Source organism: Amblyraja radiata, chromosome 2 (genome assembly GCF_010909765.2).
Source record: "Amblyraja radiata isolate CabotCenter1 chromosome 2, sAmbRad1.1.pri, whole genome shotgun sequence".
In the NCBI taxonomy this organism is placed as follows: domain Eukaryota; kingdom Metazoa; phylum Chordata; class Chondrichthyes; order Rajiformes; family Rajidae; genus Amblyraja; species Amblyraja radiata.
In genome coordinates, this window is record NC_045957.1 from 148,444,114 (window position 1) to 148,471,258 (window position 27,145).

Consider the following 27,145-nt stretch of genomic DNA (forward strand, 5'->3'; position numbering starts at 1 on the left):
GTTTGGGACACATGGCTTCACAGACGTTTGTAATTGCTCAGGTGTGTTTAATTGCCTCCTTAATGCAGGTATAAGCAAAGATCATAGAGGAGCAAGATAGACCACTCCTCCGAAATCCAATGGACTGACGTGTAGTACGTGACGGAACGTCACGGCCGCCATTTCTTTAAGCGACACACGTATGCCACCCGATGTGATCCAAAGCAAAGATTATAGAGCTCCTCTATAATCTTTGATCCAAAGCAAAGATCCTCGAGTATCTTGTAGCGGGAACAGCCCCCTCCTTTGCGTAGTTTCCCTTGCATTGTATTGTGCAGTTTCCCTTTAACACACACTGCACAAAATTAAATTTAACGTATATATATTTTATATATTTATATGAATGTGTCTGTGTGTGAGAGGCAAGTTAGAGATAATAAAGTTTATTCTCATGGATCAGAAGCAACTTTGATTTAAATAATCACTATTAATTCATTTGTCTTGTAAGATGATGTACATAATCCATAAAGAGAGGGAGAATGGGGGAGAGGGAGAAGGGGGGAGAGGGAGAAGGGGGGAGAGGGAGAAGGGAGAGGGAGTGGAACGATAGCACATTATAACGTGCGGCCGTCCCATTCCGACCAAAGATTATAGAGCAGAGCTCCTCTCGTACCTTTGATTGCGGCCGCCACCGCCGAACCCCCCGGCCCACCATTGCACCCAAAGAACAAAACCAAAAACGTACAGAAGTGTTAAAATTGTCTTTATTATAGTGGTAAGTAAAGATCTATTAAAAATAAGTCTACTAACTTTCTAATGTACCGACAAACCTAGTTTCACAATGACCGTTGATGGGAGAACAGAAAATAACATGTTCACGACAGAATATCGACAAAAAATAATAATAATATTTTCTAACCTTTCTTTTTTATCGGGGAACCTAAAGAATGACAGGTCTGGTCGTTTAGATTTACGATTAGAACAATTGATAGCGGAGCAGTGAGGTGAAGATTTACATGAGGACGCCATGACAGTATGGGGGAAGCCCAAAAAAATGCTCAATAAAATGGCGTCGACAATCACACACGTGATACTACGCGTTTTTCGAGGAGTGGTCTATCTTGCTCCTCTATGATCTTTGGGTATAAGAGCTCTCAGCATCTAATTTTTTCCTTCAGTCTTTCTGTAGATTGGTTATTGCATGTGAACCAATCATAGTAGAGTAGCATCATTAACCCCACCTCACTGTATACTTTATATTAACACCCACTTTCTACATTAAGTAGTCTTGGAAGCGGTAGTGATGACCTAACAACCTGCTGTACCGCTATACCATGTGTTATAATTAAAGATGACTTAAACTCTAGACCTGTGTTACATTCATCATTTACATGGTGTCAGGCAGCGTGAAGTGACCCACTGCGTCCGTATATTGGGTTTTATTTGCGTTTTATCAGTTATTATTTGTATCACCATGGCTCACTCGTGCCGCAAGCCAGCGCAGCTCATCTTCGATTCAGACATCAGGGAACGACGGAAGCTATTCGAGATCGACTACGAACATTATATCAACATCGTCCATCGCAATGAACCAGATGTGGTCAAAGCTTCGCTTCTACTAAACCTGGCAGGACCAGAGGCTCTGATGAGAGCGAAGACTTTCGACTTCGCACCGGCCGTTCTTGACGCCAACGATCAGGTAGTTGTACCTGCTGAGACTGTGCGTGACCCCAATGTCTTACTGCGTAAATTCCGGGAACTATGCGACCTACCCTCAAACTGTATCTTAGAAAGAGCAAATTTCTTCGCTAGACACCAGCTTCCCAATGAGCCTGTTGAAAGATTTATCTGTGATTTGAAATGTATGGCTCAGCGATGCCGCTTCGGTGTTATGTCTAACGAATTAATCCAGGACAAACTTGTCAGTGGCATGACTGATCAAAAGCTAAGGACTGAGTTACTACGGAATGCTGACTTAACCCTTGAACAAGCTGTGCATGCCTGCCGTACGGAGAGATCGTGGCTCCACTTAGTGACCACTTTGACACTCAGAAAAAGAGTATAAACCTGACGGGTTTCAACAAACGAGCCACACCGACAGCTAATAGAAGATTTATGAATGAACCGCCACAAACGGCTAATCGGGGATTTACCAATTAGCCGCCGCAAAGGTGTCCGAACTGTAACTATTTCCACAACAAGGGACGGATGTTCTGTCCAGCAAACGGCAAACCATGCAATTACTGCAAGATGAAGAATCATTTTGCCGTTTGCTGCAGGGCCGTAGGAACAGAACTTCCAGCTCAGCGTCTAATCTGCACCTGTTGCAACAAGACTAATCATTTTCAGACTCACAGGACCAGCTAGAAGCTGCCCATGAGGACAATCCAATTAGCTCGTATGAAGAGTCCACTGTGCATATACCCCTACACACAGCTGGATAGCTTTTAGATCCCTCTGTGTCTATGCTAATTAACAACAAGCCTGTGAAGGCCAAAATGGATCCTGGGGCTCGCGTGAATGTAATGTCTCTGCATGTCTACAACAAGATAAAAAATAATGAGACCTTGACTAGAGATGGCTCTACCTTACATGCTTATGGGGGGGGGCTATGGCTAGTCTCCTTCGACCGCTCCGTTCACAAGTTACTTATTCTGAGTACCCGATAAAAAGCTACCCTGATCTGTTCGATGGCAAGCTAGGCAAGCTGCCTGCTACCTATAAGATCGCGATTAACCCCACCGTCGACCCAGCGGTCCGTGCCCCCCACCGCGTGCCACACGCCATGTGAGGCAGAATCGAGATTGAACTAAAAACATGGTCTCCATGAGTGCACTAGCCGAAATCAGCGAACCCACAGACTGGGTCTCCACCATGGTTGTCACGCATAAGGAAGACTAAAACGAGCACCGTGTGTGCATCAATCCAAGAGACCTAAACACTGCCATCAAGCACCCACACTATCCGATGAGGACTGTCGAGGACGTCGCTGCACAAATCGGGCGCGCAACAGTGTTTTCTGTACTAGGCGCAAAAAGCTTGTTCTGGCAGATACCGCTAGATGACGAGTCCACGAACCTCACTACATTTGCTACACCATTTGATGTAGCAAACGTAGATGATGACTGTAATCTTAGAATGCCATTCAGCATCAACTCAGCCAGCGAGGTTTTTCAAAGAACCATGGAACAGCTGTTCACAGGCCTCCCGTGTGCCATCATCGTAGACGACATCCTGGTTTATGGCAAGGACATAGCGGAGCACGACAACAACCTCGAGCTTATTCTGGACAGGGTACGTGAGATTAAGCTAAAATTCAACCCCAAGAAATGCAAGTTCCGCGTTCCAGAGGTTGCCTATGTCGGAAACTTGTTCATTTCTGGTGGTCTTAAGCCTGACCCGAAGAAAACTGCTGCCATCCGAGAAATGCCAGCTCCCACCGACGTGCTAAGCCTACAAGGATTTCTGGGTATGGTGAACTCTCTGGGAAAGTTCATACCGAATCTAAGCGAACTCAGTTCACCACTGAGACAACTCACCCGCAAGGACACTGAATGGACCTGGTACCAGCAGCAACAACGGGTATTTGATTTTTTTAAACTTCAGCTGGCCAGCGCTCCTGACTTACTTCGACCTGAAGCATCCTGTCACGATAACCTGTGATGTCTCACAATACGGGCTGGGCGCAGCCTGCCTTCAAACGTCTGCCGATGGGACTGTACTACCTGTATCATATGCCTCCCGCACCCTGACGGACACCGAACAGCGATATGCCCAGATCGAGAAAGAGCTGCTAGCTGTGGTCTTCGCTTGCTCAAAATTCAATTGGGATCACTTTCACAGTCGAAACAGACCACCAACCACTTGTAACCATCCTGAACAAACCTATACACGCAGCACCTGCACGACTGCAGCGCATGATGATGCAGCTCCAGTGGTTCGACTTCAGAATCGTTTACAAAAAAGGAAAGGACATGCTCGTTGCTGACACTCTCTCTCGTGCACCTCGTGCATCTAGTGAACGACATCCCCATGAATGAGATGAGCTTACGGTTCTCAAGGTTGATTTTGTTCCCACGGAACGCCTACGTCGCCTGGCTGAACACACAGCCACTGATGGCACTGATGGCACTGATGGCAGCTGCTCTCATCCATAATCAAGAGGCTGGCCAGACAAACCATCCAGCACACCATTGGAGGTGTAGCCGTTCTTCCTAGTCCGCGATGAGCTGGTAATACAGGACGGTGTCATTGTTAAAGGTCCTAGGCTCACCAGCTCAACGCCTGATGTCTTGGCCAACACGACCTCCGAAATCACCCAGTGGAAGCTGATGCCACAGGTGTTAAAAACAGCCGCGTCCAGAAGCACATCCAGGAGAAACACAACATCCAGAAACGCTCATACGACAAGTTCAGTAAACCACTGAAGCCGCTATTGCAGGGTCAAGTCGTCCTTCTGCAGACTGCTGTGGGACATGTGGGTTTCGTTGTCGGCCCGTCTACGGAACCCCACTCCTACCTTGTCAACGTCGATGGTGTCCTGTACAGATGGAGCCGCCAACACTTGCTGCTTGTAAAAGAACTTTGTCCACCCCCGGCCGATCCGTTTGCTCCACCCTTGTTGTTTAAATCCTCTGCTGCTGCTGCTATTACTAGTCCCAGCGTGTCCCGTTCTCCGCCATGGTTGGCAACCCCGTCTACCAACAATGTTACCTCTCCCGCATGCTCACCCTACCGGTCGCCCAAAATGTCCCCAGCTGTGTTCTCCCTTCCTGGTTCACTGCCTCCCTCCCCCGCTAACTCTTCTGGTACGGAGGGAGAGGGGTTTGTCCGTACGCTTTCGGGTCGTATTAGTAGACCGCCTGACAGATACGGCGAGTATGTTTAAATTCGCGTGCCTTACCTTTGCTTAACCATCTTTACGGGGAAGGATGTAGATTGGTTATTGCATGTGAACAAATCATAGTAGAGTAGCATCATTAACCCCACCTCACTGTATACTTTATATTAACACCCACTTCCTACATTAAGTAGTCTTGGAAGCGGTAGTGATGAACTAACAACCTGCTGTACCGCTATACCATGTGTTATAATTAAAGATGACAAACTCTAGACCTGTGGTACATTCATCATTTACACTTTCCATCACCTTTGGAGACTTTTAGTGCTGTTTATCAATATGAGGACCAAAGTTGTGCCAATGAAAGTCTTTAAGCCATTATGAGTGAGAAACAAGAATAACACTGTTAGAGACATCAGCCAAACCTTAGGCTTATGAAAATCAACTGTTTGGAACATCATTAATTAGAAAGAGAGCACTGGTGAGCTTACTAATCGCAAAGGAACTGGCAGGCCAGGGAAGACCTCTACAGTTGAAGAATTCTCCTTATAATAAAGAAAAATCCCCAAACACCTGTCCGACCGATCAGAAACACTCTTCAGAAGTCAAGTGTGGATTTGTCAATGACCACTGTCCGCAGAAGACTTCATGAACAGAAAGACAGAGGCTACACTACAAGATGCAAACCACTGGTTAGCTGCAAAAATAGGATGGCCAGGTTACAGTTTGTCAAGAAGTACTTAAAAAAGCAATAACAGTTCTGGAAAAAGGTCTTGTGGACAGATGAGATGAAGACTAACATATCAGAGTGATGGCAAGAGCAAAGTATGGAGGAGAGAAGGAACTGCTTAAGATCCAAAGCATACCACCTCATATGTGAAACACGGTGGTGGGGGTGTTATGACCTGGGCATGTATGGCTGCTGAAGGTACTGTCTCACTTATCTTCATTGATGATACAACAAGACAATGATCCCAAACATACTGCTAAAGCATCAAAAGAGTTTTTCAAAGCTAAATAATGGTAAATTCTTGAGTGTCCAAGTCAATCACCCGATCTGAACCTAATTGAGCATGCCTTTTATATGCTGAAGAGAAAACTGAAGGGGACTACCCCCCAAAACAAGCATAAGCTAAAGATGGCTGCAATACAGGCCTGGAAAAGCATCACCAGAAAAGACACCCAGCAACTGGTGATCCTATGAATCACAGACTTCAAGCAGTCATTGCATGCAAAGGATAATGCAACAAAATACTAAACATGACTTTCATTTACATGACATTGCTGTGTCCCAAACATTATAGTGCCCTGAAAAAGGGGGAGGGGGGGGGGGGGGGGGGAGAACTATGTATAAACACTGCGTGAACTCTACAAGGTGAAACCAAAATGTATAAAATTTAGGACAAAGTCCAATTTGCAGTACTCAACTAGCCAGTCATTAATTAGCTAAATCATTAACTTAGAACAAAGTCTACACAATCTCTCAAGAATCTGAGAACAAACAAAGATGCTGCTATACACTTACAAGCAAATCTCCAGAGTGAATAGGAAATAAAGGCCTGAAGATTTTAACTAAGAATTAAAATGTTCTTCTCAGTGATAGCAATAAAAAAAATCATAAGTGTGGAGAATCTTTGACTTTATTTGATGATAATAGTTGTAAAATGTGACATGCGATGGTTCTTCCTGCAAGGCTAAATGATGAAAGGTAGGTCAATCATAATTCAGTATGTAGTAACTCTAAGAAGATTGTACTTTGACTGACATTCTTCAAAAACTCAGCACAATTTAGGATGACACCCCTGTACAATTCTAGGGAACTCCGTTTTGTTGAAGGTATCATTTTCCAGATAAATTACCAAACCCCACAACTCATCTGCCCACTCAGATGAATACAAAATATGTCAGTAGTGACAGACTACTGACCGACATCCACTATAAACCCACTGACTCTCATGGCAGCAAAATTACAATACAGTATCTCATCTCTTTTTACAGATTGCAATGAATGCAATTTCTATTATTTCTTTCCACTTCCAAACAAAATTCAGCATATGATCGACCTCAGTAAGACCAAGTGCAGGCTTGGTGATCACTTTGCACAACACCTCCGCTCGGTTCGCACTAACCAACCTGATCTCCCGGTGGCTCAGCACTTCAACTCCCCCTCCCATTCCCAATCTGACCTTTCTGTCCTGGGCCTCCGCCATGGCCAGAGTGAGGGCCACCGTAAATTGGAGGAGCAGCACCTCATATTTCGCTTGGGTAGTCTGCACCCCAGCGGTATGAACATTTACTTCTCTAATTTCAGGTAGTCCCTACTTTCTCCTCCCCTTCTCAACTCTCCCTCAGCCCACTGTCTCCACCTCTTCCTTTCTTCTTCCAGTCCCCCCATCCTCACATCAGTCTGAAGAAGGGTCTCGACCCAAAACATTGCCCATTTCCTTCGCTCCATAGATGCTGCCTCACCCGCTGAGTTTCTCCAGCATTTTTGTCCAGCTTCAACTGACAATTTGGTGATTTAACAATTTGGTGTAAGATTGTCTCCCAAATATTAATCTTAGTGCACTGTAAACCTGTTTGGTAGCTCTATACCTCCTTAAAAATTCAGGCTAAACTGGGTTCTGTAATTCTGCACAAATTCCTCAGAAATTAAGATTAATATCTAGAAAATTGCTGTGAGCAACTCACTTTCTTCATTAACTATAAAAATAGAGACATTAAGATTATTTATTTGGGTAATAATCTATATTTCTGTCACAATAGCCATTACGATGGTCTATCTACCAGTTGTGCTACTGATGACATTAGAGTGGATGAGATGGTTCTACACAAGAAGGCATCTTCTGGAACATAGCCAACCAAAACTGGAAATCCTGAGATGTGGAGATGATTAATTATCATTTGTTTCATTAATTAATTTGAAACTGTTTCAATGCAATTGATTGCAGAAAAACAACATTCAGCAAAGTAGTATAACCACGATTGAATGGCAGATCAGACTTGATGGGCCAAATGGTCTAATTCTGCTCCTATAACTTATGAACATAAAAGTGACATAACCTCATGAAAATTGCCTTTTATTATTATTATTATTATTATTATTATTATTATTATTATTATTATTATTATTATTATTATTATTATTATTCCAAGCTATTAGATTTTGAGTTAGCACAAACAATAAACTGAGGTTTTGCAATGCAATGGAAGACATTTAAAGACTGCATGGATGAACTACAAAAATTGTTCATCCCAGTTTGGCAAAAGAATAAATCAGGGAAGGTAGTGCATCCGTGGATAACAAGGGAAATCAGGGATAGTATCAAAGCGAAGGATGATGCGTACAAATTAGCCAGAAAAAGCAGCATAATGGATGGACTGGGAGAAATTCAGAGACCAGCAGAGGAGGACAAAGGGCTTAATTAGGAAAGGAAAAATAGATTATGAAAGAAAACTGGCAGGGAACATAAAAACTGACTGCAAAAGTTTTTATAGATATGTGAAAAGAAAGAGATTAGTTAAAACAAATGTAGGTCCCTTGCAGTCAGAAACGGGTGAGTTGATCATGGGGAACAAGGATATGGCGGACCAATTGAATAACTACTTTGGTTCTGTCTTCACTAAGGAAGACATAAATAATCTGCCGGAAATAGCAGGAGACCGCGGGTCAAAGGAGTTGGAGGAATTCAGTGAAATCCAGGTTAGCCGGGAAGTGGTGTTGGGTAAATTAAATGGATTAAAGGCAGATAAATCCCCAGGGCCAGATAGGCTGCATCCCAGAGTACTTAAGGAAGTGGCTCCAGAAATAGTGGATGCATTAGTAATAATCTTTCAAAACTCTTTAGATTCTGGAGTAGTTCCTGAGGATTGGCGGGTAGCAAACGTAACCCCACTTTTTAAGAAGGGAGGGAGAGAGAAAACGGGGAATTACAGACCAGTTAGTCTAACATCGGTAGTGGGGAAACTGCTAGAGTCAGTTATTAAAGATGGGATAGCAGCACATTTGGAAAGTGGTGAAATCATTGGACAAAGTCAGCATGGATTTACAAAAGGTAAATCATGTCTGACGAATCTTATAGAATTTTTCGAGGATGTAACTAGTAGCGTGGATAGCGGAGAACCAGTGGATGTGGTGTATCTGGACTTCCAGAAGGCTTTCGACAAGGTCCCACATAAGAGATTAGTTTACAAACTTAAAGCACACGGCATTGGGGGTTCAGTATTGATGTGGATAGAGAACTGGCTGGCAAACAGGAAGCAAAGAGTAGGAGTAAACGGGTCCTTTTCACAATGGCAGGCAGTGACTAGTGGGGTACCGCAAGGCTCAGTGCTGGGACCCCAGCTATTTACAATATATATTAATGATCTGGATGAGGGAATTGAAGGCAATATCTCCAAGTTTGCGGATGACACTAAGCTGGGGGGCAGTGTTAGCTGTGAGGAGGATGCTAGGAGACTGCAAGGTGACTTGGATAGGCTGGGTGAGTGGGCAAATGTTTGGCAGATGCAGTATAATGTGGATAAATGTGAGGTTATCCATTTTGGTGGCAAAAACAGGAAAGCAGACTATTATCTAAATGGTGGCCGACTAGGAAAAGGGGAGATGCAGCGAGACCTGGGTGTCATGGTACACCAGTCATTGAAAGTGGGCATGCAGGTGCAGCAGGCAGTGAAGAAAGCGAATGGTATGTTAGCTTTCATAGCAAAAGGATTTGAGTATAGGAGCAGGGAGGTTCTACTGCAGTTGTACAGGGTCTTGGTGAGACCACACCTGGAGTATTGCGTACAGTTTTGGTCTCCAAATCTGAGGAAGGACATTATTGCCATAGAGGGAGTGCAGAGAAGGTTCACCAGACTGATTCCTGGGATGTCAGGACTGTCTTATGAAGAAAGACTGGATAGACTTGGTTTATACTCTCTAGAATTTAGGAGATTGAGAGGGGATCTTATAGAAACTTACAAAATTCTTAAGGGGTTGGACAGGCTAGATGCAGGAAGATTGCTCCCGATGTTGGGGAAGTCCAGGACAAGGGGTCACAGCTTAAGGATAAGGGGGAAATCCTTTAAAACCGAGATGAGAAGAACTTTTTTCACACAGAGAGTGGTGAATCTCTGGAACTCCCTCCCTGAGGGTAGTCGAGGCCAGTTCATTGGCTATATTTAAGAGGGAGTTAGATGTGGCCCTTGTGGCTAAGGGGATCAGAGGGTATGGAGAGAAGGCAGGTACGGGATACTGAGATGGATGATCAGCCATGATCATATTGAATGGCGGTGCAGGCTCGAAGGGCCGAATGGCCTACTCCTGCACCTAATTTCTATGTTTCTATGTTTTCCTTCTCACCTTTTAGGAATGGAAATTATTTCCATTCCCTCAAGTCCTGCCAACATCCTCGTAATTTCTGACCACACTCTTTCCAGCTTAATGGCAACTGTCCTACAGAAGGGAGATCGAACATGAACAAAACACTCCAGAGTGTAGCCTCAACAACGTGATTAATCCCAGTAGACTAAAGCATTTGCTGTTCTCCCCCAAAAATCATTATATTTTGGGGGATTTTGAAAGGCAAAAGCAATATATAGTATTCTTTCCTGTGGAAATCCTTGCAGACAAAACCCCCCTAGTTTAATGAGATGTAGCGTTTAACTGTTAAATGAGCTCTGTTATTCTTGTCTTTTAGCTGACTGTACTGAACTAAATTTATACAAAAGCCTTGAATAATACCAAAGCCTCATCAGCTGAAGATGTTAGAGCGAGTAGGCAAAGCTGGAATCTTTCTCAGTTCATTGATCACAAATTAGTTGGAGAGACTCAAATTCTTCATGCAAGAAAAAAATGCCAAGAGTACCCTAATTAAGATCTTAAAAGTGGCCAACTTAGAGGCATGGAAGGACACACACATTTGAGAGGCTTTTACAGGGATACATGATTGTGCAGGGAATGGATGGAAATGGATCACAGGCAGCAAGAGATAAATTTAACTTGGCATCATGTTCAGCATGCACATCGTGGTCTGAAGACCAGATTCCTATGCTGTGCTGTTCTATGTATTAAATACTTACTATGCTAGCAGATGGAGCAGCTGTGCGGATTATCATGGATTAGTAAGAGGAATTTAGATAAGCACGAGGATGAAAAAATAAATGGTGGCTTGAGACAAATTATGGTTGTAACAGGCCTATGCAGAGCATGACATTATCCAAAAGCTTGCTTGCAGCTAGCTAGTCTGTGTGATTGTTTCTCTGTGTCGAGTAGTCTCTTATTGTACAGAATCACCTATCATGTGGATGGACAAGTTACTCTTGATTGTAACATGCACGATTGAAAATAAATTGTCAGAGAAACAAATGCTAATAAATGATGCTGGAACTTGGAAATAAAAACAGAAAATGCTGGAAATATGCAGTAAATCACACAGCATCCTTCGAAAGAGAAACCAAGTAAATGCACCGTCAACGACACTGGTTCAGATGAAGTGTTTTCAATTGAAATATTAGGCAGACAAAAATGCTGGAGAAACTCAGCGGGCGAGGCAGCATCTATGGAGCAAAGGAAATAGGCAACGTTTTGGGTCAACAAGGGTCTCGACCCAAAACGTTGCCTATTTCCTTCGCTCCATAGATGCTGCCTCACCCGCTGAGTTTCTTCAGCATTTTTGTCTCCCTTCGATTTTCCAGCATCTGCAGTTCCTTCTTAAACAATTGAAATATTAATTGTTTCCCTTTCCATTGCCTAATTACCCTGAGTGTTTCCAGCATTTTGTTTTCAGTGCAAATGCCAACTAGCACAAGCAATGGTCTCCAAATCAGGCACATATCTGTAGTCCTGCAAACTTATATCTATCACAGTGAATCTCCTTTTCATTCATGCCAAGGATATGGGGGTCACAAGCAAACTCAACATTAATTTTCCAACCCGAACTGCTCTTACAAAGATGGGAGGCATGCAGCTTTAACAAACCATTGCATTCCGTGAGATCCACAATGTTTGAGGAGAGGAAGTTCCAGCATTTAGAACCAGCATTAGCAACAAAAAAAAAAGCGGATATATTTCAAGGACAGGAAAGTGTGAGACGTGGTGGGCAATTTGCAGATGAAATCATTCACATGGCGCCAGAAGCAACTGTTTTGCCCCGTTGAAGAAGCTCGGGCAAATTGGTTTATTTTGCAGATAGTACATACTACTGTCAGAGAGTACCAGTAATAGGGAGAACAAATGTTAGGCTGTTGAATAGGATGTTGTCAAGCATGCATCAATGTCCTGAATGCTATCAAGGTTTTGAATGGTGTTGGAACTGCATTCATCCATAGTGCAATGACATTGAATTAAATGCTGCTGATTAGACCATCTTGTTGCAGATGGTATATATACACACTAAAAGCTGGTGTAACTCAGCGGAACAGGCAGCATCTCTGGAGAGAAGGAATGGGCGATGTTTCGGGTCGAGACCCTTCTTCAGACAGGTCAGTCTGAAGATGGGTCTCGACCCAAAATGTCACCCATTCCTTCTCTCCAGAGATGCTGCCTGTTCCGCTGAGTAACTCAAGCTTTTTGTGTCTATCTTTGGTTTAAACCAGCATCTGCAGTCACTTCATACACATTTGTTGCAGATGGTAACCTGTGGAATGCAAATGTAATTTGCCACATCAGCCCATCTCTGAAATGTTGCCTGGCTGCTGTTTCATGCCACCATAAACTACTTTGTTTTCTGGGAAACGTGAATGGAAACTAAATTCTCCTTTGTCTCAGCCCAATTGTTATCCCAGTACTCAGTGACTTATAATAGATGAAAAACTTAAATTGTCTTCTGGTCTAATTACACATGATCTCACCTAATCCATTCCTAAGTAATTAATTTTCCATTCCTCTAGCTGACATTCTGCACACACACGTTTTACCTATTGCACCCAGCACCTACCTTTATTGCCAGGCATCTCCTGGACAGTCTTGAAACTAGATTCCCGAGGCCTCCCAAACAAACCTCCTCAAGAACAAGCAGCTTTTTGACAAATGTCCCATCTCTCTTTTATGGACTCCGTTGTCATTATTGTCTAAGTAAACCTGTGTCTAACATGCTTGGATATTTACTTCATGATATATATGTTGTTGCAAATGGTTGCCGAGGGTCACTGTCATCACATTACATGGAATATCTAAAGATCATTGAGAGAAGATGAGACTTTATATCCACACAAATGTTCATAATTTCCTTAATTACTTAATTAATTAATGGTGGTCTACTCTCGCACCTACTTTCTATGTTTCTATGTCTATGTTTCTATTAGTATCCAACTAATATAACTTTCTATAACTCTCCCTGACAAAAGCTCACAATATCACCAAATATCAACTTTGGTAGGTAAATTGCTACACAACAGCTCAACAGTTGCCTACGGCGATCCTCCAGTGTTGCCATTTATAAAGTTATGATCCCACTAGCTCGTCTGGTCTTCCCTAAAAGGTTATATTACAGTAAATTTGGGAAATATCCTGCTACTTTGAAATTAGAAAACCATAAGTAGAGAGAAAAAAAAACCATATCAAATTTCCAGCTCCACTGCCATTAAAACCCATAAGAGCTTCCACTTTAATGGCAATGCCTTTTTTAAGCATAGAAAAAATATATAAATATCTGAATAAATTATGTCATTAACCCTTCATTCACCCCTCTAGTTTCATTTGCCCTTGGGTGAACCATTCACCAGTTTACGAAGCACTGGTCTATTCTACATTTTACTTGATCTGCATCTCTTTTGATCTCTTGCACTTCCTTATCTCTGTAACTCCCTCTCCCCTGACGCTCAGTCTGAAGGGTCTCGACCCGAAATGTCACCCATTCCTTCTATCCAGAGATGCTGCCTGCCCTGCTGATTTACTCCATTATTTGTGTCTATCTTTGGTGTAAACCAGCATCTGCAGTTCCTTCCTAACCACAATCATAGAAACATAGAAAATAGGTGCAGGAGGAGGCAATTCGGCCATTCGAGCCAGCACCGCCATTCATTGTGATCATGGCTGATCATCCCCTATAAACTGTGGGATTAAAAGGTAATGATTAATCATAGTTTTAATCACATTATTAAATAATGGAACACCAATGTTCCTAAGTGTTTTCTCTATTTTCAATAACATACAGTATTATTTTTGATTATCACAAGCATTTCTCAACTCACTTCAAACTGGTCGGGTAATGCATGGCAGTGGTACATCCAAATGCCGAATCTGTTGGCTACGTAAATGCATTAAAAAAATTAGCGTTCTATTCTGTTTTCAAATTTCTACCAGCTGTACTACTCTTCACAGTTCCAGCGTGCTCTTTCATCTTTTTATCTCCTCCCCAAACTGCTTTCGTTCTTCTCTGAAAGTGTTGTCACCTTGACAACATTGAAGTCCACCTTTGTTTGCTCCCATCTCTGACTTTCTGAAGTTTCAAACTTACCAGTTCTGAACATAGAACTGTACAGCAGAGGAAGAGGAAAACACAGGCCCTTCGGCCCACAATGATGTCAATGCTGAACATGATGTCAAGACCTGCCTGCACATAATTCTTATACCTCCATTCCCCATATCCATGTGCCTAAACAAATGTCTCGTAAATGCTACTATTATATCTGATGATGACAGATCACTGTTTATTTTCTCTGGAGAGAATTGGCCCCAATTGTTGCTGATTTGATGGTTTGGATGGGTCAATCATGTAGATGTCGTCAAGTAAAAGCATGAATAAATACCCATCGTTGTGCTGCTACAAGTAAGAATTTCATTGTTCCGTTTCAGGACATATGACAATAACACAATCTCATCTTGACTCCTGAAGCTAGACAAAAATGCTGGAGAAACTCAGCAGGTGAGGCAGCATCGTATGGAGTGAAGGAAATAGGCAACGTTTCGGGTCGAGACCCTTCTTCACTCCTGAACCAATACTTCAAGTGGTTGTTGATAATGAGTCAGATTAAACATGTAGCCATTGTTTGGACCTGCATGAGTGAGAGTAGGTGAAGATGTTGGAAAGAATCTGTCTGGGAATAGGAAACTCTGGCAAAAATTCATTGCTGGATTGGGACTAGATTGTGCCTGGAAAAATATGGCAATTTAGACATTTACAGTGCACAGACTAATAGGAGCCACGTATTTTTCTACCTAATATTTCAGCCCCATTTTTTCAACCATGCTGTAGATGACACTTTCATTGGATTTGCAAATGGTACCATTTCAGATAAATACACTGAGCTTTTATTGTACAGAATGCATTACATGAATGATTGGTGTTGCAAATTCCATCAATGCTTTTAAAAGAGAACTGAATGGATTGAAATAGGGAAAAAAAAATCGAAGGACAAAAGACAGACTCTTTCGGGAACCCAGAATATCAAGTCAGTCACACTATGTTTCAACAATGCAATACAATCTTTTCTGGTTAAACTATCTTTAGAAAGTAAGCTGATTACTGTACTCGGGTGCTGCAAGAATACAACCAGTGTGACAATCTCATAAGTGACCTGCGGCCTCTTTGTTTGTAAACATAGAAACATAGAAAATAGGTGCAGGAGTAGGCCATTCGGCCCTTCGAGCCTGCACCGCCATTCAATATGATCATGGCTGATCATCCAACTCAGTATCCTGTACCTGCCTTCTCTCCATACCCCCTGATCCCTTTAGCCACAAGGGCCACATCTAACTCCCTCTTAAATATAGTCAATGAACTGGCCGCAACTACCTTCTGTGGCAGAGAATTCCACAGATTCACCACTCTCTGGGTAAAAAATGATTTTCTCATCTCGGTCCTCTTATCCTTAAACTGTGACCCCTAGTTCGGGACTTCCCCAACATCGGGAATAATCTTCCTGCATCTAGCCTGTCCAACCCCTTAAGAAAAACAGTAGGTTTTGAGTTAAATTAATTTCATTTGGTAAGGTCAACTTTTTTTCCATTTCCCGTTCATCAATTTACTTTGGCTTTTTGACCGAATGGATATCAAAGCAACGCAGAGCAAATAGAGAAAGGCAAAACTTTGTTGTTGGCTAGCATTGAATCTTGACTTGATACCTTCAAAAGAAAGCTAGCTGGTCTTTCATGGGAGCAAAAAATCAATCAATCATCAGGGGTGGGCAACCTTGTTCTGCATAGGGGCCGGGTGGCATGTCTGTGAGCGGATGGCGGGCCACATCTATCACGTGTTCACATAGATCCCGCCCCGGATGGCAGGCATCAAATCACGTGTTCACATATATCCCGCCTCTTCGAGGACGCCACCCGGAGCACTGGCCCCTAGTTACGGGCGCTCACCAACATGGCGTACCTACGGACCATTGCCTTGGCTCTGTCCTGAAGACGGTGGCTCAAATACTCACACTCACTCATCCCCGGCCTATTGACAACCCCGATCCCGACAGTGAAGCCCAGACACAGAAGATGCACGGCCGTGCCGGCGGTTTTGCGCGGGATGCGATACAGCCAGAGCTCGGCCCCGCTCGGGGGCTCCGCAATTACGGCCTCCAGTGCAGGCCTCCTTGCGTCATCGTGCCTGGGCGCCTCGGGTCCGAGAGGTACCGGAGATGAAGGAAGTCTGCGGGCCGGATGACCACGGGGGAAATAAAACGCCTGCGGGCCGGATGATTTTGGGTTACAGGCCGTATTCGGCCCGGGGGCCGTAGGTTGCCGACCCCTGATATAGTATATATGATCCATGTGATCTCTTGGATTAGATTTGTTCTCCTGAAATTCTCAGAAAAATGCTGCACATTAGTTTTCCCCAAGAGACTTTAATCAGTATCGCAAAGGAGATGATTGTCACAAGAGGGGGTAGAGGCAGGGGGTGCTTGAGTGTTTGGTACTGATGTTACAGCACGATGATAGGTTTTTGAGGTCACATCTTAACATATAACATATAACAATTACAGCACGGAAACAGGCCATCTCGGCCCTACAAGTCCGTGCCGAACAACTTTTTTCCCTTAGTCCCACCTGCCTGCACTCATACCATAACCCTCCATTCCCTTCTCATCCATATGCCTATCCAATTTATTTTTAAATGATACCAACGAACCTGCCGCCACCACTTCCACTGGAAGCTCATTCCACACAGCTACCACTCTCTGAGTAAAGAAGTTCCCCCTCATGTTACCCCTAAACTTCTGTCCCTTAATTCTGAAGTCATGTCCTCTTGTTTGAATCTTCCCTATGGGACGACAGATGGCACAATGGGCTAAGTGTTCGGCTGGCAACCGGAAGGTAGCTGGTTCGAATCCCGCTTGGAGTGCATACTGTCGTTGTGTCCTTGGGCAAGACACTTCATCCACCTTTGCCTGTGTGTGTCCTTGGGCAAGACACTTCACCCATCTTTGCCTGTGTGTGTGAATGTAATTATGTGAAGCACTTTGGGGTCAATGCAAGTTGACTAAAAATGTGCTATATAAAAATAAAGAAAAAAAAAAATTCCCTATTCTCAAAAGGAAAAGCTTGATCACATCAACTCTGTCTATCCCTCTCATCATTTTAAAGACCTCTATCAAGTCCCCCCTTAACCTTCTGCGCTCCAGAGAATAAAGACCTAACTTATTCAACCTATCTCTGTAACTTAGTTGTTGAAACCCAGGCAACATTCTAGTAAATCTCCTCTGTACTCTCTCTATTTTGTTGACATCCTTCCTATAATTGGGCGACCAAAATTGTACACCATACTCCAGATTTGGTCTCACCAATGCCTTGTACAATTTTAACATTACATCCAGCTTCTATACTCAATGCTCTGATTTATAAAGGCTAGCATACCAAAAGCTTTCTTTACCACCCTATCTATATGAGATTCCACCTTCAAGGAACTATGCACGGTTATTCCCAGATCCCTCTGTTCAACTGTATTCTTCAATTCCCTACCATTTATCATGTACGTCCTATTTTGATTTGTCCTGCCAAGGTGTAACACCTCACATTTATCAGCATTAAACTCCATCTGCCATCTTTCAGCCCATTTTTCCAAATGGCCTAAATCACTCTGTAGACTTTGGAAATCCTCTTCATTATCCACAACACCCCCTATCTTGGTATCATCTGCATACTTACTAATCCAATTTACCACCCCTTCATCCAGATCATTGATGTACATGACAAACAACAAAGGACCCAACACAGATCCCTGAGGCACCCCACTAGTCACCTGCCTCCAACCCGACAAACAGCCATCCACCATTACCCTCTGGCTTCTCCCATTCAGCCATTGCTGAATCCATCTTGCTATTCCTGCATTTATACCCAACAGTTTAACCTTCTTAACCAACCTTCCATGAGGAACCTTGTCAAAGGCCTTACTAAAGTCCATATAGACAACATCCACTGCTTTACCCTCGTCAATTTCCCTAGTAACCTCTTCAAAAAATTCAAGAAGATTAGTCAAACATGACCTTCCAGGCACAAATCCATGTTGACTGTTCCTAATCAGACCCTGTTTATCCAGATGCTTATATATATTATCTCTAAGTATCTTTTCCATTAATTTGCCCACCACTGAAGTCAAACTAACAGGTCTATAATTGCTAGGTTTACTCTTAGAACCCTTCTTAAACAATGGAACAACATGCGCAGTACGCCAATACTCGGGGACTATTCCCGTTTCTAATGACATTTGAAATATTTCTGTCATAGCCCCGGCTATTTCTACACTAACTTCCCTCAATGTCCTAGGGAATATCCTGTCAGGGCCTGGAGACTTATCCACTTTTATATTTTTCAAAAGTGTCAGTACTTCTTTAATTTGAAACTCATAGTATCCATAACTACTCTACTCATTTCCCTTACCTCACATTATTCAATATCCTTCTCCTTGGTGAATACCGAAGAAAAGAAATTGTTCAATATCTCCCCCATCTCTTTTGGCTCTGCAGATAGCTGCCCACTCTGTTTCTCCAATGGACCAATTTTATCCCTCGTTATCCTTTTGCTATTAATATAGCTGTAGAAACCCTTTGGATTTACTTTCACCTTACTTGCCAAAGCAACCTCATATCTTCTTTTAGCTTTTCTAATTTCTTTCTTAAGATTCTTTTTACATTCCTTATACTCCACAAGCACCTCATTTACTTCATGCTGCCTATAATTATTGTAGATCTCCCTCTTTTTCCGAACAAGATGTCCAATTTCCCTTGAAAACCAGGGCTCTTTCCAATTTTTACTATTTCCTTTCAACCGAACAGGAACATAAAGATTCTGTACTCTTAAAATTTCCCCTTTAAATGTCCACCATTTCTCTTCTACATCTTTCCCATAAAACAAAATGTCCCAGTCCACTCCTGTTAAATCATCTCGCATCTCATCAAAGTTAGCCTTTCTCCAATCAAAAATCTCAACCCTAGGTCCAGTTCTGACCTTCTCCATAATTATATTGAAACTAATGGTATTGTGATCACTGGACCCGAAGTGCTCCCCAACGCATACCTCCGCCACCTGTCCCGTCTCATTTCCTAACAGGAGGTCCAGCACTGCCCCTCCTCTAGTAGGTACCTCTATGTATTGCTGCAAAAAACTATCCTGCACACATTTTACAAACTCCAAACCATCCAGCCCATTTACAGAATGTGTTTCCCAGTCTATGTGTGGAAAGTTGAAATCTCCCACAATCACTACCTTGTGCTTACTACTAATATCTGCTATCTCCTTACATATTTGCTCTTCCAATTCTCGTTCCCCATTTGGCGGTCTATAATACACACCTATAAGTGTTGCTACACCTTTCCCACTTCTCAGTTCCACCCAAATAGCCTCCCTAGATGAGCCCTCCAATCTATCCTGCCAAAGCACTGCTGTAATATCTTCCCTGACTAGCAATGCAACACCTCCACCTCTTGCCCCTCCAATTCTATCACACCTGAAGCAACGAAATCCTGGAATATTTAGTTTCCAATCACAGCCCTCCTGCAACCATGTTTCACTGATCGCCACAACAACATACTTCCAGGTGTCTATCCAGACTCTAAGCTCATCCACCTTTCTTACAATGCTCCTAGCATTAAAATATGCACATTTAAGAAACCCCCCGTCTCTTCTTCTCTGTTTATTTCCTTTTTTTTCTTTCTCCTCTTGTGTCCGAGTGCTTCCCTTTTCTGCTTCCTGCCTCCCATTCTGTCTACTAGCTTTCTCTATTTGAGTCCCTCGCCCCAACCATTCTAGTTTAAAGTCTCCCCAGTGACCTTTGCAAATTTCCCCGCCAGGATATTGGTCCCCCTCGGGTTCAAGTGCAACCCATCCTTTCTGTACAGGTCCCACCTTCCCCAAAAGAAGTCCCAATGATCCAGAAACTTGAATCCCTGCCCTCTGCACCAGTCTTTCAGCCACGCATTTATCCTCCACCTCGCTCCATTCCTACTCTCACTGTCGCGTGGTACAGGCCGTAATCCTGAGATTGTTACCTTTTTGGTCCTTTTCCTTAACTCTCCTCCCAACTCCCTAAATCCTCCCTTCAGGACCTCTTCACTTTTTTTACCTATGTCATTTGTACCAATATGTACCACGACCTCAGGCTCCTCTCCCTCTGATTTCAGGATATCTTGGATGCGTTGAGACACGTCCGAGACCTTGGCACCAGGGAGGCAGACCACCATCCTGGTCTCCCGACTGCGTCCACAGAAACGCCTATCCGACCCCCTAACAATAGAGTCCCCAATTACTATTGCCCTCTTCTTTTTTTCCCTACCTTTCGGAGCAACAGGGCCGGTCTCTGTGCTGGAGGCCCGTCCGCTGTTGCTACCCCCGGGTAGGCTGTCACTCCCATCCGTACTCAAACAGGAGTACTTATTTGCAAGTGAATCTTGAGTTCATTCACATCTTCAAAAAGAAAACCTAAAATATGGTCCTTTTAAAACGACTGCATTTGTCAGTGCTCATTAAGGTAAGAACAAGAATTGGTGAAAACATGCACAATAAAAACAATGATCCCAATACAAAGCCTGCAAGTACTTCACAGACAATATATTTGTCTCCATCTTAATCAGGTGAACCTGGCAGCTGCTGCAAATTACTTTTGCCTCAGTCTACCTTATCCAGGGAGAAAAATTAAAATTCAGACCCAAGGAACTCGAGACCTGTGACAAATACGTAACCAAAGAGACAGCGAACATGACAAGAATGTGAAATGTCTTGCCATGCAAAGTGCAATGTATTCTAAATTTTGGCATCGTCTCTATCAGATATGCTAACTCTGTTCATCTTTCAGGCTAAAATAAAACACTGACATCAGGGAGCAAAGTCACATCATCTGAAAGTGCTTAGCTTTTGTAACATATTGTGGAAGGACTATCGATTACTTCATTTGGAGATAAGCAAATCTCACCTGTTACTTTCCCATTCTTCACTCTCTTTATCTTTCTCAGCAGGAGCCGGGGTTGTAGATCCCTGATGTTTCTTCACAATGCGCATACCTCCTGCCTTGACTAGGTAGATAAGGACCAGGAGGGGAGACAAGGTGGGGGGTCGCAGAAGAGATTGGGGGGGGGGGGGGGGGAGCGGAAGAGGTGGGGAGGGGGGCGTGGAAGAGGTGGGGGGGATGCGGAAGAGGTGGGGGGGGGGGTGCGGAAGAGGTCGGGGGGGGTGCGGAAGAGGTCGGGGGGGGAGCGGAAGAGGTGGGGGGGGGGGTGCGGAAGACGTGGGGGGGGGTGCGGAAGAGGTGGGAGGGGGGTGCGGAAGAGGTGGGAGGGGGTGCGGAAGAGGTGGGGGGGGGGCGGAAGAGGTGGGGGGGGCGCGGAAGAGGTGGGGGGGGCACGGAAGAGGTGGGGGGGGCACGGAAGAGGCGGGGGAAGAGGGAGCAAGGCAAGGATGAGGGATGCAGGATCAGGGAGGGTGGGAGCAGACAGAAAGGGGAGATGTTAATGTCCATTTAAACATTTACATCTAGCAAACAATTTAAACATTTTGTACATTTAGAAATCAGACATTCATAAATTGTTAAACTAGCAAATATTGCTTTGATTTTGAGGGTTTCTCCAAATGTAATTATTGTGGATCTACTCCTTATGGAAAAAATGGGGAGTGTCGACTGTGGGGAGCGTATGGTGGGTTTCCTGCAACCAACCGCAGGAGATGCAACACCTGTCCCTATACCTCCCCACTCGACTTCGTCCAAGGACCCCGTCTAGTCTTTTCAGGTGAGGCAGAGGTTCACTTGCACCTCCTCCAACCCCTTGCACTGTATCCGCTGTTCCAGGTGTGAACTCCTGTATATCGGCCAGACCAAGCGCAGGCTTGGCAATCGTTTCACTGAACACATCTCGGTCTGCCTAAACTTACCTGATCTCCTGGTTGCTCAACACTTTAACCCCCTCCCATTCCCACACTGACCTTTCTGTCCATTGTCAGAATGAGGCCCAGCACAAATTGTAGGAACAGCACCTCATATTTTGCTTGGGTAGCTTGCACCCCAGCAGTATGAACATTGACTTCTCTAAATTCAAGTAGCCCTTGCTTTCCCTTTCTCCATCCTGACCCCTTCCCATTTGTCCTACCAGTCTTACTGTCTCCGACTATATTTTATCTCTGTACCGCCCACTCCCCTGACATCAGTCTGAAGAAGGGTCTCGACCCGAAACATCACCCATTCCTTCTTTCCAGAGATGCTGCCTGTCCCACTGAGTTACTCCAGCATTTTGTGTCTACATTTGATTTAAACCAGCATCTGCAGTTCTTTCCTACACATATGGTGGGTTCACTATTCCACGTTGATAATATGAAAATAAAAGACTTTATTTTATTGTCTTAACTTTCAGAATGAAGAATGAAGAGTGGGAATGAGACTTTGGACAGGAAAGAACAGATGAGGCCTTCATCAAAAGGAATTGAGTGCAATGGAAAAAAAATTGGTATGGTGGAGAAAGAAAAAGAGAAATGTTAAAATGAATTATTGGCCTATTGTACAATTTAGATTAAAATGTGTAAACAATAGACAAAGAGTGGAGGAGCCAAAGATTCCTTTAGAATGGGATGATTTGCTGATTCTAGTTTTCAATGCAAGGATGCAGAAAGGAGCAGAGCTATGGGAGAGCTTGGGTCCCGAGTCTTTGACCTTGGGACGAGAAACAGACCTCCAGGCTCTGCACCTGGTTTCTTTCTGCCACCTTGTACCCAACCTGTTAATCAACTGTTATTTCTGCTGACACATGTCCTACTGCCTCTGGTTCTGACATATGGACAAGCAACTGCAACATACGACCATGATATTGTCTTTAAATTAATTTTTTGGGCTCCGGGTATCAATGCAAGGAAGGCCAACATTCATTTCACTTCTTTAAATGTCTTTGAGAAAGTGGTGGCGAGTTGTATTCTTGGACCGTTACAGCCAACCTGCTGAAGCTACTCAATAGCTTGCTCCAGAATTTAGATTCAGAAGGATCTCATCTAGATGGTGTGCATTGTGAAGGGGAGTCTGTAGGTGTTTTTGTGAATCGGTTTCCTCATATCCGTTTGATGGTAGTGGTCATGGGTTTTATAAGGTCATTAGTGGACCTCATCAGGATAGTGCGCATCTTGGAGGGGAATCTGTATGTGTTTTTGTGGATCGGTATCCCTATGTTAAAGTTAGTGGTCATGCGTTTTATAAGGTCATAAGATTTTGGAGGTAATGGTGGGGAAGGCTAGGCAATTAATTACAGTGTGCTAGTAATGAAGGGAATGAATGTTTGTGATGGTGGAAGAGGTGCAAATTACAGGCAACTTCGTTCTGGATGGTAATTTACTTTTTGAGAGCTGTTGGAGCTGCAAGATCTTTCAGAACAGTCACTCAAAGTCCCATAGACCTTTAATAGATTGAATGCACTAATAAATTGACAGATGTATTCCCCACTGTTACACTCTAACAGTGCAATTACTTATTTTTTGTTATTTATTGATAAAGAGCTGTCCTCCTTGAGAAATGAGGCCCTCAAGGTGAAGCACATTATCTCAGCGATAAAGTGTGAATTAGATTTTAAGAACAGAAAATGAAACCCAAAGGGTTTGCAAGTTCTCAAGTGCAATGTCGCTGTATATCATGTTAAATTAATTGTTAAATCCAACCATTAATGTTATAATCAACACAAGTTTAAGCTTGGATAGACTGGATGTGGAGAGGGTGTTTCCACTAGTGGGAGAGTCTAGGACTAGAGATCATAACCTCAGAATTAAAGGACGTTCTTTTAGGAAGGAGATGAGGAGGAATTTCTTTGGTCAGGGGGTGGTGAATCTGTGGAATTCTTTGCGCCAGAAGGCTCAGAAGGCCAAGTCAGAGGACACATTTAAGGCATAGGTAGATTCTTGATTAGTGGTGTCAGAGGTTATGGTGAGAAAGCAGGAGAATGGGGTTAGGAGGGAGACATAGATCAGCCATGATTGAATGGCGGAGTAGACTTGATGAGGCGAATGGTCTAATTCTGCACCTATCACTCATGATCTTAATTTATAAATTAAGGCACAATGAATGACAGAATGTTTATGTCTTAAATACCAAACAACATCAAAATGGAGCAAAGATGGAGCCAATGTTGTCAGCTCTCAGTTCTTGAGATCCAGACAAAAAAAACAATATTTACATAGAGACCGGGAGGTCTATACCCAACGTGTATTTTGTCACTGGACTCATACTTAGGTTATGCTTGTTATTAATGTAATCCTGATCCCTATGTATCAATATCACTGTTATGTTTATCATTATTGTTTTTTTTTTGTGTTGTTTTGTTTTTGTTTTTGAAAAAAATTAATAAAAAGATTTTTAAAGAAAAGAAAGAGAAGAGCATTTGCAGATGCCAATTCCCAAATTCCATTTTTGGTTATGTCCAAGGATGGCCCAACCTATGGATAGTCCTGAATTGTCTGGGAATTCAACATTAACCCCGTGGACATTCAGGTTTAAAAAAACCATTCTGAAAAAAAGAGGAGAGTTTCATTTTATTTAAATCCTTTCTTTGCTTGCTAGAAAATAAGAGGAACAATAAGTACTTAGGTAGCAATGAATGTTTCAAAAACACATCCAAACCCTTTGCGATGAAGTTAGAATGATGCTGAGAAAATTAAGTATTTTTAAAAAGAGGCAACTATAGGACACAAGTGCAAGAACATTCTCAACTAAACTTCTTGTAACCAGTGAGAAACAAAAAGCAGCAGAGAGTCTAACGTTCTCAAGCAAAAACCATAATATTCGGTATTAATCGTGACTGGGGAGAAGAGTGAAGGAGCAACTTCAAAATAGTTATATGCCTTCCAACTCATTATTATAGTCTTCAAAGTTGCACACCCACATTTTATTTTATCCCCATTAACAAACAAGTTACAATATATTTCTGATAATAGATAAACCAATCAAATATACCTTTGAAGGAAAAGACTACATTAACCTTCAAATGTCACACACCAAGAAACAAGCTCTTCGGCTAACATGAAATGCCCACATACATTCAGGATTCTGCCATCCGCCATCACTCGCAGTAATTACAGTGTGACCCTAACAACTCACAGATCAGTAGGATGAAATTTTAACAACCAGAGGAAACTCACAGGGTTGTACAGGCAACATTGGAAGTCTGGATATGTAAATAGAAACAAGGAACTGCAGATGCTGGTTTATAAAAAAAGATACAAAGTGACGGAGAAACTCAGTAGGCCAGGCAACATCTCTGGAGAACATGGAGAGATGACATTTTTGGTTGGGACTCTTCTTCAGATTTATTTTAGGGGGGGAGGAAAGCTGGAAGAGAGGAGGAGCAGGGCAAGGTGTGGCAGTCAGGATTCAGGTTGCTCGAGGCACTAACTTACTATCTGTTCCACTGTATTTCACACCCTTCTACATCATCTCGTGGTCCAAGGACCATTCTATCACTATTCCATTTGAGAGTTCTTGAGTTTAATTATAAGTCAATTATTTGGTTTAGGCAAAAAACTTTTATAACAGAAATGTTTTTCATTTTTAACCTTCAAAGATTAAAAAATAAAATCATAATGAGCGAGTTGTAAAAAACTGATGCAAGGTTTTCATTTCTTCCATTATGTAAGTGTTTTATTCTCTGCCAATGAAATTCTGATTAAAATATACATCTGGTCATCCCATATTTGTATTTTTACCAAGACAAATCATTTTCTAAAACTGCCTCACAACATAATATCACATGTGCGGAACATCTAAAATAAGGCTTTCAAGCCAGCAAAATATATCAGTGTCTCACACCTCTCCTGGAGATTGTCAACATTGTGTGCAACGTGTGCGCAAATTAGTGTGGAATCCTTACAAATCTAATGTATCATGGGTCCATCAGATATAGAATATATAATATAGAAGACATTTCTATAACTTTTATATGCTTCTTCCAATCATGAAACTACATCCCCTCGTTTGCGATTCATCCACTGGTGGAAATATCTCAATATCTATGGAAACACATTTAATAATTCTGATTGTTTTGCTTTCCACTGAGGAGGCCTGACCTGCTGAGTATTTCCAGCATTTTCTATTTCTATTTTAGATTTTCAGTATCTGCAATTTTTTTGATTTTCATCTCAACATCTGTCCTGTTGTGCTCCCAAGAATCTTACGTGTTTTAGTTAGATCACTCCTCGATTTTCTATACCCCAAAGAATATAGATCTAACTGCTTTAGCTGTTCATGACAGGGCAGGACAATCTTCTCAAGTCAAGTCAAGTCAAGTTTATTCGTCACATACACATACGAGATGTGCAATGAAATGAAAAGTGGCAATGCTCACTGGATCTCATCCCAGGAATTAACCTAGTGAATTTATTTTGGATTGGTTCAATATCAATATATCCTTTCTTAAACAGGGGGACTAAAACTGTTCACAGTACTCCAGTACAACTGCCACAATAATCCCCTATTTCTAAACACCAATTCTCCAATACAACTGCAACAATAATCCCCATGGGGCCAAGGAAAGAGCGTTCACGTCGCGGCCCTGTTTCAACCAATCTTTCCACCACCACGCACAAGAAGCACAAGAAGCGCAAGACAGACACCATTGTGCAGATGCCAAGAAGTGTGTTCAGCTCTGGCTGAACAACTTCTAATCTTGTGTGTGGACTCGATAAGAAGAAGAATAATCCCCATTTCTAAACACCAATTATCTTGTACTAAAGGTCAACATGCCATCTGCCTTCGTCACCACTGGCTGAACCTGCCTGCTAACCTTTTTGCAGTTCATACACAACACTTGGATCCCTCTGCACTTTGTATAGCTCCAATTTTTCTTCATTTAGATAATAATCTGACTTCACCCTTAGGAAAGTGCACAAACTCACACTTTTATTTTACAATAAACTCCATTTGCCAAATATATATTATATCCTATTGCAGAGCCCCAATA

General features: G+C 42.8%; 1 protein-coding gene across 1 annotated transcript in view; it reads right to left on the reverse strand.

Annotated features, from left to right (window-relative positions):
- LOC116985556 (death associated protein) overlaps nt 1-27,145 on the reverse strand; it is a 101,474-nt gene that overhangs the window by 55,219 nt on the left and 19,110 nt on the right. The window contains exon 3 of the mRNA XM_033040358.1: nt 21,142-21,241. Coding sequence (XP_032896249.1) covers nt 21,142-21,241 — 100 coding nt within the window. The remainder of the gene's footprint in view (nt 1-21,141; nt 21,242-27,145) is intronic.